The sequence below is a fragment of the Capsicum annuum genome, chromosome 4, assembly GCF_002878395.1.
Source record: "Capsicum annuum cultivar UCD-10X-F1 chromosome 4, UCD10Xv1.1, whole genome shotgun sequence".
Lineage (NCBI taxonomy): Eukaryota > Viridiplantae > Streptophyta > Magnoliopsida > Solanales > Solanaceae > Capsicum > Capsicum annuum.
The window spans coordinates 53,155,776-53,177,490 of NC_061114.1; the positions used below are offsets into that span (position 1 = coordinate 53,155,776).

Consider the following 21,715-nt stretch of genomic DNA (forward strand, 5'->3'; position numbering starts at 1 on the left):
AAAGAAAAAAATTTTCATGGCCAAACGTGCCCTTAGACCTTCTTTTGATTTTTGGGACTTTAATTCACAATCTTTTTAATTTTTTTCAAATAAAATACATGTGCAAACACAATGTTGGATTTAAAAAATAACAACTTCAAAACACAATGTTGAATTTCAAAAGTAACAGCTTCAAACTCAGCTATTTAAATTTTAAATTTAAATTTCAAAATTTATGATTAAATAAATTATAAGCAAGATGAAAAGAGAATACTTGTCACACGTAACAAAAAATAATTTTCTCTTTTAAATAAATTTCATATCATGTCAAATTTAATATCGTATTATAGCCCACAAATCTTATATGAAAGCTAAATCACACTAAATGTACCTTGTATAATGAATCAACTGAAAAAACATGGAGAATATTTCGAATCTAAGCCCTAATTTCAAAGATTTCCAACATAACCAACTCGATTAAAAAAAAAAGAAAAACAAAGTCGGGTTGGAGAATAGGGATCCAGAAGTAGGGGTGGGTGAGTGGGATATTTAACGTTGGCGTGGGCTGCTTTCGGCTTATTCTTCCGAAACTAGCCTCGTCTATTGCTGTATTGGGCAGCTAAAGAGGTGAAATAGCACAAATAAGATCTAGTAAAATACTAAGTAGTAGCAGTGCTTTCTTTACTAGAGTTAATAGAAGAGGAGACATCATCATCTGTCCTCTGAAAATAACCTTTCCCCAACAACTTAAAACTTCTCTATAAGTCGTAGGTTTCATGTTCTTTCATTATATACTCACCACAAAAAGTTCTCTCTTTTCTTCATCTCACACATCCATTCAAACAATGGCGAACAAAAAATAAAACAAGTCTTTGTTACAACCATATCGCTACAATAAACTTCTCTCTCCTTTTGGAGACGGTTCATTCTGGTTCCGTCGACAAATCACCTTCCTTAAAAACATGTGGAATTTAAATGATTCTCCCGATCAAATAATGGAGGATGAATCGGAAGAAGGATATCATTCTCCTATTGACGAGAAAGGTAAACGGGTTGGATCGGTGTCAAATTCAAGTTCATCAATGGTACTGGTGGTTGACAATGGTAATTCTGAGGAAGAAGAAGGTGAAAGAGGTAAAAAGAAGAGAAGTACACCTAGTAAGATTTTCGGGTTTTCAGTTTCCAAGGACAATTTGTCTTCAGACAGTGAACTGCCTGTGGTAACCCGGCAGTTTTTTCCGGTGGAAAATGAGTCAGAAATGGGTGATGAGTCCACGATTTTTCCAAGGGCTCAATGGGCTGAAATTAAATTTTACACATCGGAGTCGCCACTTGGCACTGGTTCAGTGGCTAACCCTACTGAGGTGTCTCAACAACAGCCAATTAAAAAAAGCCGCCGTGGACCACGCTCTAGGAGTTCACAATATCGTGGTGTTACCTTTTACCGGAGGACTGGCCGGTGGGAGTCACATATATGGTTCAGTATCATTTTTTTTCCTTTAATTTTTACACTATCAAATTTTAAGTTATTTGGACTCTCCACTTTAGTTACTATACTTATGTTGGATTCTCAAAAATACATTATTTTTAAAAAAAATTCAACGCACATCTATTGATATTTTTAGAATGGATGAACAACATGCATAAATCAAATTAAGTTGGACTTACAAGTATAATTTTCTGATCAGAATAAGAAGTCACTATAACTCAACAAATTATATTGATGGTATATATTTTATTTACGAGGTCAGTGTATTTAACTCAAACTTTTTTTTTGGTTAAAGAAATGTTGTTCCAAAACAGAAATTTATCCAAACTTATTAATTGCTTTTCTAATATGGTTCAGGGATTGTGGGAAACAAGTGTATCTAGGTACGTTAAACTTTTTTCTTTAAAAAAAATTGACTTGAAATTTTTAAATCTATCTTCTTTATTGGTGCTGATTTTCTTGAAGATCAATCTGATATTGGTGAACTGGCCGGGGTTAATTTACCTCGGATATCATCTATGTAGGTGGATTTGATACAGCACATGCAGCAGCTCGGTGAGTTTCTAAAGCCGTGTTTGGTACAATGAAAGTCATTTGAATATTATGTTTTGAGGAAATGGAACAACAAAAATTGATTTTCTTGAGATAAATATTTTGACTTCCATCACACCAAACACATTCAAAAATTGAAAAGATGAAAAATCAAATCTCTTGGAGACTGAAAATTTGAAATGTGTTACAGTGCATATGATAGGGCAGCAATCAAGTTCCGGGGAGTGGCGGCAGACATAAACTTTAACTTGGAGGATTACGAAGAAGACTTAAAACAGGTAGGTAGATCATGCATGATCAACTTATGTAAATAGAATTCAGGATTTCAATTTGTTGAGTTTTAATCTGAAGATATTAATATTAAAATTTACTAATGTTTATGAAAAAAAATGATGATCTCCGATATGTATATATTTATGTCTGTCTTTTCAGATTATCAATCAATTAATAGTTATTCTTTCATAAAATTACCTTTCTCTTTATTCCAGTTTTCTTCAACATAAAAAATTATTTCTTATATATAATCAATGAAAAAAAATATTACATTCAGTTTAACCCAAAAATTCACCTAATAAAGTAAAATTTAGATGGCTAATCAATTGAACTACTAAAATTTTTCCAACTTACATACACTAAATAAAGCATCCGGATGTGTAACATGTGTTTTTGTTGTGTTTGCCTTCAGTACTTTACTTTTCACCCTTTGCCTATCATAAACAGTTACCTTCCTTATCATTAACAGTAGTCTGCTTCACATTTTTGGTGTCAAAATTTATTTAGAAGCGTAACTGTTTGATTGCATAATTTGTTTATCTTTTTTGGGGTATGTTCGCAGATGAGCAATCTAACCAAGGAAGAATTTGTGCATGTACTAAGGAGACAAAGTACTGGTTTTCCAAGAGGAAGCTCCAAGTATAGAGGAGTTACTTTGCACAAATGTGGTAGATGGGAAGCTAGAATGGGACAGTTCTTAGGCAAAAAGTAAAGACACACACAAAAAAAATCTTAATTATTCTCATTTTATTCTCCAAAATAATTGAATAAAGTTTTCATGGCGTGAAATTATCGACTTTTTTCATTATTGAATTCTTTTTTGGGATAGGTATATTTATTTAGGACTCTTTGATACTGAAGTTGAAGCTGCCAGGTGTGTCATTGCACTGCCTAATTTATTCTTCTTAATCTCTCTACTTTAATTGGTTGCTTTCTTAATTTGCATTAAAACTACTTAAAGTACTATTCCCTCTGTTTCAAATTAATTGTCATGTTTATCGTTTCAAAAGTCAATTTGACTCTTTTAAGCTAAATTAAATTAGAGCAAAACTCAATATTTTATGTGTATATACAAAAATTGTATGAAAAGTATGTACCACAAATTGCAAATTTTCTCACATGTTAATTTGAGGAAAAAATATAGTTTAAAATATTAATTAAAATTTACATAATTTGACTCAAAAAGTGAAACATGACACCTAATTATATGAGACCGGAGGGGTATTAATTTATTATAGAGGGTGAGGGTCATAAATATTTCTAACACACTTTTTCTTTCTTTATTAACAGGGCTTATGATAAAGCTGCAATAAAGTGTAATGGGAAGGATGCAGTTACCAACTTTGATCGTAGCATTTATGAAAATGAACCTAATTCGAGTGGTAAATTATGTTTTAAATTATTTACCTAATTCGAGTGGTAAATTATGTTTTAAATTATTTATGTTATCAGTATATATAAGTTAAATTCGTATGTATATATATATATTAAGTAAAATAAAAGACTATGAAAAGCATTGATAAATGTGCATTTTCCAGAATGTACTGATAATGCAGCGGACCACAATCTTGACTTAAGCTTAGGAGGTTCAAGCTCAAAGAAAGGTAGTCGAGAAATGGGGGAAAATAGGGATCAAAATTCATCTTTGCAATTGGATGCCCGCTGGGGCCACCAAGGGTCAAGGCCTAATAAGGTAAATAACATTGTTTACCTTAATTTCTTGCCCCTATCTAATAAAAATGTACTTAGATATCAGTGGGTTATGATGGAATGATTATGATCTCTTTATTTTTAGTCAGAGATTTTGATTTTGAAGCTCGTATATGAATAAATTTTATTAGGAGTGCTGCCTCAAAAATAATCATACAATGCTCGATTCAAATATAATTGGGCTCCAACATGATATCAAATACTGTATGCAAAGCAAAAAAGATATATTTTAGATAACAACTTCTTCATTTTCGACATTTCAAATTTAATTTGTATTCTATCAAGTATTTATACGATTTTTCTCTAAAATGTTGTATATATCGAAATCGAGTACCCTCATGTTCTATATGTTTTCAATTTCCTTTAGCTACCTAGCCAAATGGGTTTTGATGGCCAAAGAAGAGAAGGATATAATGAGACTGAAACCTTGCAGCTTTCAGACCTAACGCACCTAAATTCGCTTGGCACATTACAACCAAATATTAATGAAGTGCAAAGGTTTGGCCAATATGGTGAAGCACATATGGTTCAAGTGTATCCCCGGCAGTTCAGCTCATATCAAGTGAGTTCTCAATTTTTTATGATAAATTCATTTGACTAGATATTTTTTAATTGTTATTGTGAAATATTGTTATATAAAATATATAATATAATATAGCATGAAAAATGGTTCCGAAGAAAACATATATCGTTATAGTAAAATGTTCTTTGAAGAGGTTTGATTGTATTTGAATTTTGTACATCCCATGTTTGTTAGAACTTGTCCAAATTATTGTACAATAATGCTATCTTTGGTCATTTTAAGATGTCATTTTAATCCAAAAAGAAAAGTGTGTTGCTTTTAGAAATCAAGTAGGCCTTTGGATTTTTTATTTTTTTTAAAATGATATTTGAGGAAAAGTAAAATGTTAAAATAGTTGAAAAGACATACGTGGAAACTGATGTTGTGTTAGACATGCATTTAACTTGGTAAATATTCTCAAATTTAAATACTTATCGTCCTTATTATGTATTTAATAATATCTGTCATTTTAAAAATCAAGACATAATTGTTTATATTTTTTTATTTTTATATTTAGTCATTAATATGGAGGGATGTTAATACAATCTAAAAAGAAAAGTATTAAATATAAAAGAATAGTAAATAAGAATAATTTTATCAAATCAGCCTCTAATTATTTTTTTTTTAAAGAGGAGTGCAAACAAAAATGAAGACTGCTAATTAATAACGAAGGGAGTAGTGAAATTGTGAGTGGAGGAAAAATTTCATTTGAAAATTTTGCAAATCCATATTTGAACTTAAAACTTAGCCTTCAATGATGGATCAATTCAATATACTCCCTCTGCACTAAATGATAGAGTAATTTTACTATATTATCTCTTGAATATAATAAATTTAATTATTAAATAAAAAAAATTATAATAAGAATAATTTTATCAAATCAACCTCTAATTAATATTTTTTTTAAAAGAGAGTGTAAATAAAAAATGACTGACAGCTAGTTAATAACGAAGGAAGTAGTGAAATTGTGGAGTTAATTCTTCATATTGTCATTGAACTATTGACAATATCTCACAAAAATCATTTTTGTATTTTTTATGATAAAAATGTCATTAAACTATTACTTTGTCTCTCATATTGTCATTCTAACATATTAAGCTACTAAACTCACTTAATTTTCTTAAATGGCATTTTAAATTCAATTTTAATGACACATTCATAAAAATATACAACTCAATACATAATAAAAAATGATTTTAGTATAAAAGCAATAAAATCTATCCAATTTTATTATAAAAACAATAAAATTCACCAAGATAAAATAGATTTTAAACAAAGATAAATTATACATGGTGAAAATAATTTTAAAAATTAAAAAGAATATATGAGATTTTATAGGACCCTTTTTTCTAAATTTTTTTAAGGAGTTACTCTCTCTGTTTCATATTATTTATCCACTTTTCTCTACGCATCCCATAAAATATTATAAATAAGAAGGATAGCTTACTAATTTACCTTGTAATTTTTTTAATACATTCTAATAGCGTCTTGATAAATACAAAAATTAACAATATAAGATTTTTTTTGAAAACGTTATTATATTTATACTTTCGAATGAATTAATAAAAGGATAAATAATAATTTAATTTAAGTCCTATAAATTGATAAGTAACTTAGAATATATGGAACAAAAATATTAGTTAATATTCTCCTTGTTCTTAGAATTTAATTAGTGAATCAACACATCGAAGGCCCACGTAGGCACACATATGTGCCACGTAGATCCTAAGGTTGTCAAAAATATGATTTTAATTAGTCTAGAGGGGTAATAGGACCCTCCTAATGTTCGAGTGTGTCTCAACAATTTCGTGTATAGTTCAGGGTGGAAATAGAACATTTTCTCTAAATAATATGAAATGGAGAGAGTATACTTTTCTTTTAAATGGTCCTATAAAATTTCAAATATTTTTTTTAAAGTTTTTTTTCAACATCTCAATATGTCTAATTTTTTTATTTATTTAAAATGTATATTTCATTTTAGTGGATTTTATTGCTTTTTATATTAGACCCATTTTTTATTATGTATTTGGGGTGGTATAATCTAATAAATTGTCATTAAATTTAAACTTAATTGAGTTTAGTAGTTTAAAATGTTAGAATGACAATATGAGAGATAAAATAACAATTCAGTGACATTTTTGCCATAAAAAAAAATAAAAGTGACTTTTATGGGATATTACTAATAGTTCAATGACAATTTAAGGAATTAACTCGAAATTGTGAGCGGAGAAAAAATTCAATTGAAAATTTTGCAAAACCCACATTTGAACTTAAAACTTAGCCTTCAATTTTCTTTTCAATAGAGCAATTCAACGTACTCCCTCTGCACTAAATGATGGGGTAGTTTTACTATATTATCATTTAAATATAATAAATTTAATGCTTTGAGAAATACATAAGATAATGAAACATATTTAATGTTAATGATAAAATGAATAGAAATAAATAAATTATTCATTAATTTTATAAACTGAACAAATATTATTAAAAATTTTAAAAATAAAAATGTGAAAAAATAAGTATGGGCGGAGGGAGTATAATTAACCAACACTGATTTGAAACTTTTTAAAAACGAAAAAAAGTTGATGTCCAAAATGGCCCCGAAAATTACTAATTTGTTCTCCTAAAATTTATCATTACTCTAAAAAAATGTTCTTATACAATTTATGAAGGGTCCGTTTGTCCATGTAAAATGAAATCATGAGATGAAGGTGAATTTTTTTTTTGAACATGTAATTTGGACATTTTATGTTGTATGTTATTACCTCATAAATATAAAATCAAGTTGTAAAAATTATTAAAATGGATCCAATTTTTTATATAATCTTATCAAATAAGCAAAAGTTTATAACAAAGGAAGGTACTATCATATACTATCACAAAATTATTTTAAAATTATACAACATTTGTCGATATCTTTAATTCAATAAAAAAATAAAATTAAACATGAATTATAGTGTATTAGTTTTTAATATAATCTTTCCACGTAGTATTGTCAATCTCCTCACGTTGAAGTTTTATTTCTCGATCAAATGACTGAAAGGACGAACCAACACTGTAATTTTAAATTTGGTAAATAATAATGAATTTGGTGAATGCTAAATGGTAAAGTAAGAGTTGGTTTGAAGTAATAATAAATTTTATATTATAAATTTTATATTGATGAGAGTAATGGTTATATGAGATATAAATGATTTAAAGAATAATATGAATTATAAATTTTATTTACATATGAAACAAATGGTTGGTAGATATAAATGGTGATTTTTTTAAATTTAAAATATAAACTATGTGGATCAATTTTTATATTTAAAAAAATCTCAAAATGATGATATCAAATTTCAAATCAAGCTTTTTGGAGAATTAGGATTTCATCCCATGATATGAAATCAGTTTTAAATTTCATGTTTAAATGTTGATTACATCTCATAATTTCTAATCAGAGGCGGAACTAGGATTTCAACTAAGGGGGTTCAATATTCAAAGAAAACTTAGTCGGAGGGGGTTTAACACCTATTATAACCACATGAAAAATAATTTTAATTATATATAAATAGTATATTTTTCCGTCGAAGGAGGTTCGGCCGAACCCCCTAAAGGAGGCTGGCTCCGCCTCTGTTTCTAATCATGAGAGGAAATTACATGTTCAAACGCCTACTAAATTTTTCAACTGTTTCTACTAATTTTGAGAAGAGATAAAAGGATTATTTGAGCTTAATGATTAATCAGTAGTATAAATATTTTTCATATGAATGTATTATAACCTTAAACGACGTTTAAAATATGATTAGGAGGTGCGATCAAATCACCTAAAGAGTAAGTGTTATAATAACTTGTACCTCTTATCTGATCTAATGTACTACATTAAACTTTGTGATTACTTTATCTAAAAAATAGATTATTAGAGAAATATATTTTTAATGAATTGAATATCTTGTATTGGTAAATGAATGAAATCATGAGCTTTTTATAAAGTTTAGACAATCCATTTGAGCTTTTTGGGTGGGGATTGTTGTGACTTGTGAGTTAAAAACTTAATCTTTTACGTGGTATTAGAATCAGATTCAATGTAAATTTCAGAAAATTGAAGAGTTGCGGAGGGTGGCTAATACCCCCTCCCCCCTCTTTGTCCTCCTCGTGTATATGCATGTATCGAAGCAATCCTTCGTTTGACTTAGCTTTTGAGGGTGTGAAGTAGACGCAAAATCTAATTTTATAATTTTTAATTAAATTACGTATCAATGCATATTCAGACGCCAAGCAGCAGCAATGAAGGCCAAATTAGGGCAACAAGTAATTCTCAAGAATGGCACCCAAATTTTCGTCTTCCTCGTCATCAGATATTTGCAACTGCTGCAGCATCATCAGGATTCTCCCAGCAGATAACAAGACCACAAAATTGGTCTCAAAATACTGGCTTCCATCATACTTTTATGAGACCTTCTTGACCATTAATTACTTTCTTCATGTTGTTTTATAATATTTGTACAGAGAAATTTATGTTGAGATTCTTAATACTCTCAAAAGATAATTAAACAAACAGATTATTGGTAGTATATGTTGACCAGGTTCCTGATTGGAACCAGAAAAATAGGATGGAAAGAAGCTATTTTGGAAATTCCTATTATTTGGAAAATTAAAAGCTAGCTGCTGCTTCTTCTTCTTCTTTCTTCGTTTTTTTTTTTTTTTTTCATTTTTTATTGGTACTTTTACGTCTATCTTTAGTTGTCTGTAATTAATTTGACACACCTCCTATGAAATAATAAATTAAATATAAAAATAGTTTTATATGTATCACTTTTATTAATTGTAAATCATCTAAATATTAGAAAATAAATAGTATTTAATAATAAAGATAAAATAATCACAAAATAATACTTATCTCTTGATTTTTTAAATTAAATAATTAAAATTAGATGATTAATTTTAATATATTAGAGAAGTAAAATTGAATAGAGGAAGTAAAAACTAAGTGAGCACCTTTGGATTCAACATTCCACTTCTAATTATATCTAGAAGGAGTTTGGCCATAAAATTCAAACATTCTTCATTTTATTTGAATTTCGTAAATCAGATTTAATAATAAAATTCTGTTTGGTTATAATTTTTCACAAATGAAAAAAAGTAAGAACACTTTATTTAGAATTCATGAAGATGGGGGTGGGAAAACAAATTTGGAAATATTTTCTAAATTGAAATTCAACCCCAAACCGGATTTGGAAATTAAATTTTATAACTAAATAATTTTGAAATAAAGTGAAATAAATTATTTTTTAAAAATAAGTGAATATTTTTAGAACCAAACAATCCTTAATTTTGTCACCCTCTTGTGATATAGTCAGACCCATTTATAATGTTACCTCATTATAATAACATTTCTCTATAACAATCTGATTTTCTTGGAAATTGATTTTTCACTTTATATTTTACTTTTCTATAACGTCATTCGACCTATAAGAATAATGTTGTTTATTATAGCGGTACACTCTTTATAAAAATACCTTTCTATAACAGAATATTCAAATATTATATAATAATATTTTGTAAGAGAACATAATATGTAGAGAATAAAATATCAAAATGTTTATTGTAAAATGTAATCATCATGCCATAAAATTTTTGAAAAAATATTGCTGCTATAGAAAGGTTTCACTGTAACTTGTGAACTTTCTAAAGCTTTTTTTTTCCTTTTTTCATTCTAGTAATTTTGTTCCTTTGGCCTGTTAAAAAAATTGTATTCGCTTAGAAACTTGTGATCTAATCGAGTAAATTACAACTGCTCATGAACTCTTAGGAAAAAAAAAGAAAGTACGAAGTCCTCCATATAGGAGTTTAAGATCCAAAATCTAGGACATCAAATATGTAAGATGTGTGTAATCATTTCACTTAAAATATTAAGTTACAAGGGAAAAAATATTTTTCTTTAAATAATTGTATGTGTGTTTAACTTTATATTTTGTGAAATTATACAAGATATGTTGTCAATTATTGTATGATCAATGTTTGCCGTTTGTCCTCAATGAGGGATAAATTTTCTTTTATATTAGCCAAGCACATGAATTTTCTGTAATGATAAATGGGGATGAGACTTAATAATGAATTGTAAACTATCAAATTTACACTTTTATTTGTTTAATTATATGTGGGACAAATCGAATAGATAGCAAACCAAAAGAATTATTTGGTAGTACATGGAAGATACACACTTAAAACGTAGCAGTGTTAAGTCGCACCTAAATTCCCAACACACAGCTAAGATCCTTTCTAGTGACTAGCAGGTGATTTATTACAAATAAAGCGCTTAAAATGTACCAAGTACAACATTAATGAGAAAGGATTGGTCGAGTAACACTAATAATAAGTACACAGTCTAGCTAGTTTGCTTAAAATAATAAAAAGTTTATATGAAAAATTGATAATTTAATTTATGTTTTATCCATTTCCACATAATGTATAGCTGTTAATTAAATTGTGATGACACATTTAAAAACACAAACATAATGTTATTTTTGGTATGCGTTAGAAACTTTTTACTCTGTTAGATAAAAATGTTCAAATATTTTCTTAAAGTATCCAAAATTGCATATTTCTCCATCAATAATCTAGCTCACATATGTCTCTACGGTTCAATAATTGGTGTAAATACGCTTTTAGCTTATGCCTCGATTAATAAAGGTCATATTTACTCAATTTCACGTAATTTAAGTGTATATTTAATCTTTTTCGCTTATTATTTACTCAACTAGTAAAATTAAAGATGTATCACAATAAAAATATACGTGAATTAAAACTATTAACGAATGGTATATCTACTTAATTTCAAATACTTTAATGACATATTTAAACTTTTTTTCATTTTATTAATTTTGTACAATGAAATGTCACATTCTTGGGTGTCCTTTGATTAGTTCTCATGAATAAAATCAGTCAGACATAGCTATTATGGTGAGAGGGACTTAACCTAAACCCTAAAGGACGACTTATAATTAAAAATATATTTCCTTCGTCTCATTTTAGTTTGATACATTTCATTTTCTATGGTGATTAAGAAATTGTAAATTAAATAGTTTAAATTAAATGATGAATTTCATTATCTTACCCTTTACCCTTATTAATCATATTTATTGGACCATAAAATAAACATTAAATTTATAATTGTTCATATTTTACGTATGCTATAATTGTAGGGTTGGATAAAATGAAAAAAAAATTAATTCTATCTTAATTTAGTAAGTGATAATTAGTATAAAATAGTTATTTTTAATAAATTGACCAACTAAAATGGAACGAAAAAAGTATTTAATTAGCTGCACTACATCTTTCCCTTAAACTAAAATGGGACGGAATATTGTACTAGTAAGAGAAAAAAATATCTTGATGCTTGTGCTTAAAACCCTAAATCATCATTAAGATTTAATTAATTAATTAATGGATCCAGATGTGAAACATTTGATTTTCTCAACTTCCAATTTGATGATTATAAAAATGAGGTTCATTTTTCATCATCTAGGGCGTCATCATCGATTATAATATACATTGAAAAATATTATAACACGACCTTTTTTGTTTATTTATATTATTATAGTCCTATGATCAAGTATTGGTTAAACAGTGTTGTCATTTAATGAATTATATAATATATGAAAAGGCTCGATATTATTCGTTGTGTTTTTAAATTCAGAATATATGAGAGTGGTGATGAGAGAATAGAGTCACAAAAATCATACCTTTATTCTTTTTAATTTAAAAATAAAAAAAATATATATTCTCATTTTAAAAAGTCAGTGACGAATAAATTTCATAGCTAAACAATAAATTTCATTGCTAATTTTATTTAGCAATATTAAAAATTTATTAGCCATGAACGATTTTACGACGATATTGGTAACTATTATTTTAGTGATTTGAAAATATTGTTTGATTAATGAATATTGTTAGGTAGGCACTAATTCTAGTTGCTTCTACGTTGATTGGTGATTAGGTTGACTTATTTTATTCGTAATGATATGTAATATGGTCCTCATCCTAAAAAATTATTGTGGCCCAAATCATTTTAGTTCTCGTCTTTGAATAAGTGATACTTCCTCGACGTTCTATGTATTAAAAAATAATTAGTGCACAAGGTCTCTAAAAGGATCAATCAGGTCTATTTCAATTTTTTTTTATTTGATGTAAGAGATTAATTTTAATGTCTTAAAATTTAACTGCACGATAATAATTTATATTGTTTGCTTTAAACCTTTCTTTTAGGAACGTTCTATGATGTACTAAGGGAAAGACAAAAAAAAAAAAATAAAAAAAAATCATTCCAGTAACACACTTTAAGAGCCGTTTGGACTTTGGATATGATTAAAATCTGATTAAATTAGCTTTTAATCTTTATTTTAGCTTTTTAGGTATTTGGTAAAATTAAAAAGTGCTTAAAAAAGCTAACAACTGATCAGGAGCGGCTCAAGCATTTCCATGGCCTAAAGCAAAAATTGAATGGACGCCTTAAATTTTTAAGAAAAAAATAAATAGTATATATTTTCTTATAAAGTATATTTTAGATATTTTGAGATGCACAATTATTAATATTTTTTTTTATAGTCGATTTCTTCTAATAATTGTTTTCCGTTAATATAACTAATGCATTTAATTTTTCTTGTCCACATAGTACTTTAATGTTTAAATACATCAAACTTTTAATAATTCTTTACTTATATATAAGAAGTTTGTGATTAGGCGGGACATGAAGCAGTTACAGCTCACTGAGGATATGACCCTAGATAGGAAGATCTGGAGGATGCAAATTAGGGCAGAAGGCTAGGGTCAGTTTGGGTCGCTAGTGTAGGGAATTACTTGGTGGTGGTATTATTCTTATTATGATACCTTGTTTCATGCTTTATTACGAATCTGTTTACTTTACTCTGTTTTCTATTACTTGTGGGTGTCGCATTTATGTTATGCCATCTTATTCCATGCTTTACTATGAATTTGTTTAATATTCCGTATCTCGAGCCGAGGGTCTATCAGAAACAACCTTTCTACTTCTTTAGAGGTAGAGGTATGTACTGCGTACATCTTGCCCTCCCAAGACCTCACTATGTGGGAATACACTGGGTTTTTTGTTGTTGTTGTTGTTTATATATAAGAAGTTTTTTTTTTCTATGAATAGTACTTAAAATACTTTTTTTTATATAAAAAAATATAATCTATTATTGTGAAAAAATGAGGCCCATCAAATTTGGGGGGCCTAAGGCGGTTGCCTATTTTTTTCACTATGTAGAGCCTGCCCTGCAACTGATTAAAAAAAGCAAAAAGTGGGAAGTTAGGTACTCCCAGCTTTTTACTTTTTAAATTACAATTCTTTTAGGTTTGACTAAAATATTTACCTTTTTATCCGTTATATTTTCCTTCCATTTCAACAATACCCTGAACTTGTAGCCCTTAAATATATAGTTTCTTTTTCTCTTGGTTGATTCTCTTCGTCTCTTTCCTCCAATTTCCTCTTCATTTTCCCCCTTTGTTTCCAGACAATCCATCATTACATCGGAGGTTTACATTTTAACATAGCCAAATCGTTACGAGCTTGTAATATTACATTACAATACTATTTTTAGATAAAAAAAATCCTAAATTTTTTATTTTTTAACACTTAAAAAGTAAAAAGTAAATTATATTTATAAATTGACCTCACATAATCACTTTATGCTGAAAGTGTATTTAAATAGAAGTTATTTTTGAATTATTAGATTTAAAAAATAAAAGTAATTCACCTTACTTATGGTGTTGAAAACTTTATGAATATTTAAGTCATTTTGACAATGAAAAAGTGCATAGTATCACTTGTTAACCAAACATATCAATAACTTTTTTTAAGTTTCAGCACTTCTATCCAAACGCTTACCTACTTAATTTATAAGTACTTATTTTAAACTTTTAATCACTTATTCTAAAAAAATATTTTTGTAATTCTATTCAAACGGGCTCTAAATTTTACGAGTATCTTATTACTTTATACTTTGAATGCCAAAAACAGAAAAGGAAATTAAAAAAAAAAAAATCTTAAAGAGAAAAACATAAAGTAAAGGAGCCAATCTCTTGCAAGATTGATTTAGGAAAGACAGGACTAGGCTTGAGATCAGTGTTAGATAATGTTGCGCTCAAGCACATATACTTGTCTACGTGATTAAATAGGTAAGTTTTACGAGCCAATTATCGATCCCAAGGCCAAGCCCTTGGGCGAGGTTTTGGTCTATCTTTGCTCCTTTCTCCTTGTGCACTTGTTCCTTGTTTTCCCACGTCTTATGGCTTGTTTGTAGGCTTTATTTAGCTTCTATATCCAATAACATCATATAAAAATAATGTCACGACTAGAATCAGGGCCTAGTCGTAACAGGTACTCAAGTTCACCATGAGTTGGAGACCATCCCCATAGCCTAACATCCAGAAAGCAATAAGAGAATACAATGGAAAACAACCAAACAATAATAGAAAGAATAGATAAACCAAATTTAAACCCTAAGATTCAAAACAACCATCCAGCCCACATTGTCCATAAAAGCCTCTAAAACTAGAATGTTGAACTAAGTCAAGACATACCCCCGACCATGACAAAAGAAAATTCAAAATATGAAAAGAAACCTAATGAAATGATAGAGTTATCTAAAAGATGGAGACTTACCACTTCACAGATACTTGACAAATGAACCACACCACCTAAAGTTGCACAAGAGTAACAGAAAAATCCTCGGACCCTACATTATGAAATGATATAGTGTCCAGGGACGGTCAATGAGATAAGCACTGACATGTAACTTAGGAAAAGTTATAAAGTAATGCCAATGCCAAAAACCAATCAAACCATATGCACAACATTCATGTATACATATATATGATGTCAGAATAGGGACAAGGGTCATGAACATGATAGTTTTAAAATATTAGCCTGAATTGTGTAGCTCGCTCCATCCAAAAGACATTCACTGGATATATAGGTTCAGCTCCCCCTGTTGAAAGGGCGCCAGTGCGTGTTAGCTGCATGAACGAAGAAAATTCAAAGGAAAGGCTAAAGACACCAAGGAGATAGCCATTTCAAAAAAATTATATTATGTGTACCATGCACACAGTCATATAGACCCCTACGCGTGCAAGCGTGGTTTTTAGTATTGGTCCCCCCGGGACCTCCACCTTCATGGAGAGCTACACAATTTCCTTTAAACCCAAATTAAAATAGTTTTAACATAAACCCAACCAATAACCCAAGAGTCATTCATTAATGCATTTATTGACATGGTATCGTCATACCAATTATGCTTGCAAGTTATATAATAATGCCATATCAAACCAATTAACCATTAAACTTTCAAGTTCCAAAACCATGGCCACCAAGGGCATTCCAAAACCATTTGATTATCCATTATCCTTTAATGCATAGTATTGTTCTAAAAGTAAGTTCAATTATGTGAATTCCATATTCATAACCAAAGTTATTGACATGACCTGACAACGGGCCTTGTCGTAATAGGCATCCTAAGTCCAACCAGGACCGGGGAACGCCCCCTGTTACCCAACCCAACCGCCCATGTTCAGCCTTAGATGGGCTGAATTTTGAACATATAATAAGATAACATTATTGTTCTCATCAAGACTCTGGGATAGGGTCACAACCGTGACCAACCCAACTTAGTCCAACTGTACCTCATGAACCACCCAACCATACTAAGACAAATCATAAACCATAAAACAAAGGGAATACCAAAACGTAATATGAAAATCAATCCCAAAATGTAATAGGATGGAACAACCAACAACATCGTCCAATGATGTCAGCCCACCGGCTTATTCCAATGCCAAGGCAGACACCTCTATCGATCCCCCCCATACCAATCCCAGAAAGTACCAAAAGCCTCTATCCAAAAAAGTAAATAAGTCCGGTTGGGACATTCCCTCAACCATGGACAAAACCAATATCCAAACTAAAACAAAAGTGTCTAAAGAGAATCCACAATATGAAATGATGCCTTCCGAAAGGATGAAAACTCACCACTTTAGTACAAATGCTGATACCAAATCCATGTGCTAAACATGAGGAATGAAATGGCTGATTCTTGCATAGCGTGGGTATACAACCGTCGTTAGATGGGGTTAGTGAATAACCGCTAGCATGAATCTCAGGGTAAGGATAAAATAACCAAGTAAAACCGTCCATGATGTATAGAACCATACATATATAAGTGTTGTGAAAAGGGACTAGGTTTAGCATGAACTTAAAACCTTTACCTGGGTTGTGTAGCTTTGTTGTCCTAACCATCCACGGGTGATATGGGTTCAACTCTCCCTGCTGAAAGGGTCCCAGTGCGTATAGCCGCACGATCGGGAAATATCCTATAGGAATACTAGTACATCCCTCTAATATAAAATGTGACACTCGTATGTGGTCATCAAGGACCCCTCATATAGGAAAATATGAGTTTTTAGTTTTGGTCCCATCGGGACTGCCACCTTCCACGGCTTAGCTACACTTCCCACCATTAATGCCCAATTAAAACCATGTCTAAATAATTTATTTACCATTTATTAACCAAGGACAATATTGGTGGTATCGTTATTCCACCACTTACTTACAAGTAATATCCATAGCAAAACCATTTAGGTTAAGGAGTCTTCAGGTGCCCTTTCCATATACCATATTAAATCCACTTGGGAGACTTCCATGTTCTCCGCAAGAATAAACATTTAGCCTTTAGTATTTTCAAACCATTTAAATCATGCATAAATCCTTTATCAAATTTAAAACATGCAAGAGTTTCATTAAAGAAGTCAATGCAATGAACATATCTTTATAGTCATTTCATCAAACACCTTGGGGGCATAATATAACCAAAACCAATTCCAAAGACCATTAAACCATTACCATGAAATCCAATAGTCCAAAACCACCATCAAAACATATAAAAGCATAATTGAAACCATAGGAAACCATAACCAAGCATTTAATATCAAAACCCCCAATAGTAGTTGAAAAACCATAATCATGAAATAGTAAAAACCATGAAATCAATCATATTAACCATGCCTTTAGTTGAAATTATAATGAGGAAAGAGAATCATACCTTATACCAAAAAATTAATGAAAATAAATCACCAAAGCAAGCCCCAAAGCAATCCATAAGATGAAACCCTAGCTTTCTTGCCCCAAAAGCACTTGAGAGAATTATGAGATATTTTGAAATAATTTTTAAATGTTAATAAATAGAATAGTAGGTTAAATAACCTTCTAAGTGTATTAGAAGTCATGGGTCCTAATTAAGATAAGTAGGAAAATTTCCAAAATACCCCTACTTAAATCCTTTAAAAACCCATCATAGGGATATGACTGACTCATATGAGTTGTACCCTTCCTTACGATTGGTTTCCACCAGTCGTACCCAGGACTTAACCCTTGGATCAGACACTGTCCAGTATACGACTTATCTGACCAAGTCGTAATCTCAGCATACAATCTGTACCCATGATCCGTATCCCTGACAGAATGAAATACCTGGAGAATTAAACACTATTTACCATAAGAGTCCTGGGTACTACTCGTACCCTGTCTTACGGCTCATGGTGATCCACTCGTACTCAAATCCAACCTAAGTAACCAAGTCTAAGATTAAGTTAAGGAACCAAATGACCCGTAACCACCAATATGGCTCATACCCCTAAGTGGTACCCATTACAGTGACCAAAACTATCCCGCTAACTAACAATAGTCAGCATACTATAGGATGATACCATCCGTACCCTAACATACAAGTCATATCCATGAGTCATATTGGGTTCAGAGAATGGATTTCTAGGAAATTTTCTAAGGGTCAAAACCCAGGATGTTTCAGTCTCCCCCACAAGGAACATATAGCCCCAAATAACGGACAAGGTAGGGGTAACCACACACAGAGTCATTTGCATTATCAAACACCCCTTTAACAAAGTTTGAAAACAAAGAGGCAAAGATGTTAATCTTTCCTTCAACAAACTCAAAAAATAAAGATGTGTTCAAGAACACATACCTTCCGCATGAATCCCAGGAGAAGAAAAAAATATGGATACTTGGACTTTATGTCCTCTTTCGTTTCCCAAGTAACTTCGTCCACCTTATGGTTCCTCCAAAGAACCTTAACTGAAGCCACATCCTTGGTCCACAATCGATGAACTTGCCTATCTAATATCTCAATTGGGACTTCTTTATAAGACAGAGAATCCAAAATACCCAATCCTTTCAATGGAACAATCGAAGAAGGATCACCAAGACACTTCATCAACATAGAAACATGAAAGACTGAATGAACCAAACTTAAGCTAGATGGCAACTCCAACTCATAAGCAACATTGTTAACTCTCCACAAAATCACATAAGAACCAATGAACCGAGGAGTGAGTTTTCCCTTTTCACCAAACTATACCACTCTCTTCATGGGAGACACCTCTAGGAATACCCTATCCTGACCTCAAACTCCAAGTCTCTACGCCTACCATCTGCATAGGACTTTTGGCTACTTTGGGCAGCTTTAAGCCTATCCTGAATTACCTTGACCCTCTCCATCGCTTGATGAACCAAATCAGGACCAAATATATCCGCTTCTCTAAGATCAAACGACCCAATAGGAGATCCACACCTCCTACCATATAACACCTCAAAAGAAGCCATACCAATACTCGAATGATAGCAATTATTGTAAGCAAACTTTACCAAAGGCTGATGCTCAACCCAACTGCCACCATAGTCAATTACACAGGCCCAAAGCATATCCTCCAATGTATGAATAGTACTCTCCGCTTGTCCATCCGACTATAGATGAAAAATAGTACTTAGACTAACCTTAGTCCCCAACCTTTTCTGGAAAGACAACCAGAAATGAGATATAAATTGGTATCGTCATACCAATTATGCTTGCAAGTTATATAATTATGCCATACCAAACCAATTAACCATTAAACTCCCAAGTTTCACTTAAGTTTCAAAACCATGGCAACCAAGGGCATTCTAAAATTATTTTGATTATCCATTATCCTTTAATGCAATGGAATATTCCAAAAGTAAGTTCGATATGCAAATTCCATATTCAAAACCAAAGTTATGAAGGTGGGTTGAGGTTAATGCCATTACTAAAAAAAAAATTATCAATTTTAGTAAACTCATGTCCCCCATTCTAATCACTAAACATGCACCCATTCAAACCTAAAAATCATCACTTAATGTGTAAACAATATATTTAAATCATGGAAATACAATTCAAGTAATAACCATTAACAACCCTTAACCCAATTTAAAGCCCAACAATTAAAATTACATGAATAATGACTAAATATATGCCTAAAATACCAAATAAATTGAAATAAATCCAAAGATTGGGGACTAATTATTGAATTCCTTGTAAAACCCCACTATTCTTACCTTGAAGTTAAAGAGGAGAAAGTAATGTTTGATTTTGATAACTGATGGAAAAAAGGTCATTTAGATGTATTTTTATGTCATGGGAAATAGTATAAAGGGAGGAAAAGACCAAAATGACCTTACTTAAAAAGTGCAAGGAAAACTGAATCTTGTCGTCACGAGTTAGGTAATGACTCATGAGGTTTGACCATGACCCATTAACTGGCCTTGTTACCTGGGGATAAAAATCCTGGTACCTCACTAATATGACCATGAGTCACTTATCATGAGTCATTATCCATCATCACCAGTCTTCGAAAAAACTTATGATCAAAGTATAACACACGGGAAACTTTATTGTTCGAACAACGAGTCCCTCTTAATGACTCATTACGTCACATAATGGGTTGTATCATGGACTCATTGTCAGGGGACCTGAACATAGGAAAACTCACTACCGTGGTAAAGAGACTTCCTAACGACTCATTATGTGACATCACGACCTGTTCCTAGGACCGTTACCACTGGAAGTGTTGACACAAATTTCAAAAACTCAATTTTTCATTACTAAACTCTTGGAGGGTCAAAAGCTCAAAAACTTAGGGTGTCATATTACATCCCTCCCACTTTAGGATCATTCATCCCTGAATGAGGAGCTAGGACATCTTTAGCATGAAAACAAAAAAGTATAAACAAAATCTAAGGACAAAATTGAAATGCCACAAAAGGGAGAATGAAAATCATACCTTAAACATTTTCATCTGACACGTGGAACAGGAATGGGTATTTGGGTCTCATATCTTCTTCAGCTTCCCAAGTAGCTTTTTCTACCTTTTGATTCCTCCAAAGCACCTTTACTGAAGCTATATCCTTATCCCTAAATCTATGAACTTGCCTATCCAATAGCTCAATCGAGACTTCCTAATAAGATAGAGAATATGAAACCCCAACATCCTAAATAGGCACTATCAACGAAGGATCACCCATACACTTTTTCAGCATAGACATATGGAAAGCAGGATAAATGGAACCCAAACTCGCTGGTAAATCTAACTCATATACCTCATTCCCTATTCTCTTCAAAATATGATACATACCAATGTAATGGGGACTGATCTTCCCTTTATTTCCATATCTCATAACTCCTTTCATAAGAGAATCTTCAAGAACACCCAATCACTAACCTCAAACTCCAACTCCTACTACCTCACATCCATATAAGATTTTTGGTGACTCTAAGCTTAAGACTTTGTATAATCATAATCACCTTCTCCATGGTATGGTGAACCAAGTCAGGACCATATAACCTAGTCTCAATAACCTCAAACTATCCAATAGAAGACCTACACTTTCTACTATAGAAGGCCTTAAAAGGAGCCATCTGACTGTTAGAATGGTAACTATTATTGTACGCAAACTCAATAAGAGGCAAATAATCAACCCAACTTTTTTTAAAATCAATCACAGATGACCTTAGCATATTCTCCAATGTCTGAATAGCACATTCCACTTGTCCATCCATTTGAGGGTGTAAAATGGTGCTAAGGTTCACCCGAGTCCCAAAACCTTTCTAAAAGAATGCTAAAAATAAGAAGAAAATTGCATACCTTTATCTAAAATGATAGACACCGACGCTCTATTCAACTTGGCTATCTTTTGGATGAACAACTTAGCATAATCCTCCCCCGAGTAGTTAGCCCTCATAGGCAAGAAGTGAGCAGACTTAGTCATCCTATACTTAATGACCAAA

The 21,715-nt window shown here is 31.0% G+C and overlaps 1 protein-coding gene across 5 annotated transcripts; it reads left to right on the plus strand.

Moving 5' to 3' along the window:
* Nucleotides 1-545: 545 nt before the first annotated feature.
* On the plus strand, nt 546-9,230 carry LOC107868117 (AP2-like ethylene-responsive transcription factor TOE3). Of its 5 annotated transcripts, XM_047411811.1 has the most exons (11): nt 1,316-1,456; nt 1,668-1,725; nt 1,826-1,851; nt 1,993-2,023; nt 2,211-2,298; nt 2,856-3,001; nt 3,123-3,167; nt 3,584-3,675; nt 3,832-3,986; nt 4,371-4,565; nt 8,819-9,230. In XM_047411811.1, the coding sequence occupies exons 2-11, from the start codon at nt 1,703-1,705 to the stop codon at nt 9,011-9,013; spliced, it is 996 nt and encodes a 331-aa protein (XP_047267767.1). In that variant the 5' UTR covers nt 1,316-1,456; nt 1,668-1,702; the 3' UTR covers nt 9,014-9,230. The 5 variants fall into 5 exon arrangements, with proteins under 5 accessions (XP_047267766.1, XP_047267765.1, XP_047267764.1 ...); XM_047411810.1 differs by lacking the exon at nt 1,668-1,725 and having other exon boundaries at nt 546-1,438; nt 4,437-4,565; XM_047411809.1 differs by lacking the exon at nt 1,668-1,725 and having other exon boundaries at nt 547-1,456; nt 4,437-4,565.
* The last annotated feature ends 12,485 nt before the right edge of the window (nt 9,231-21,715 follow it).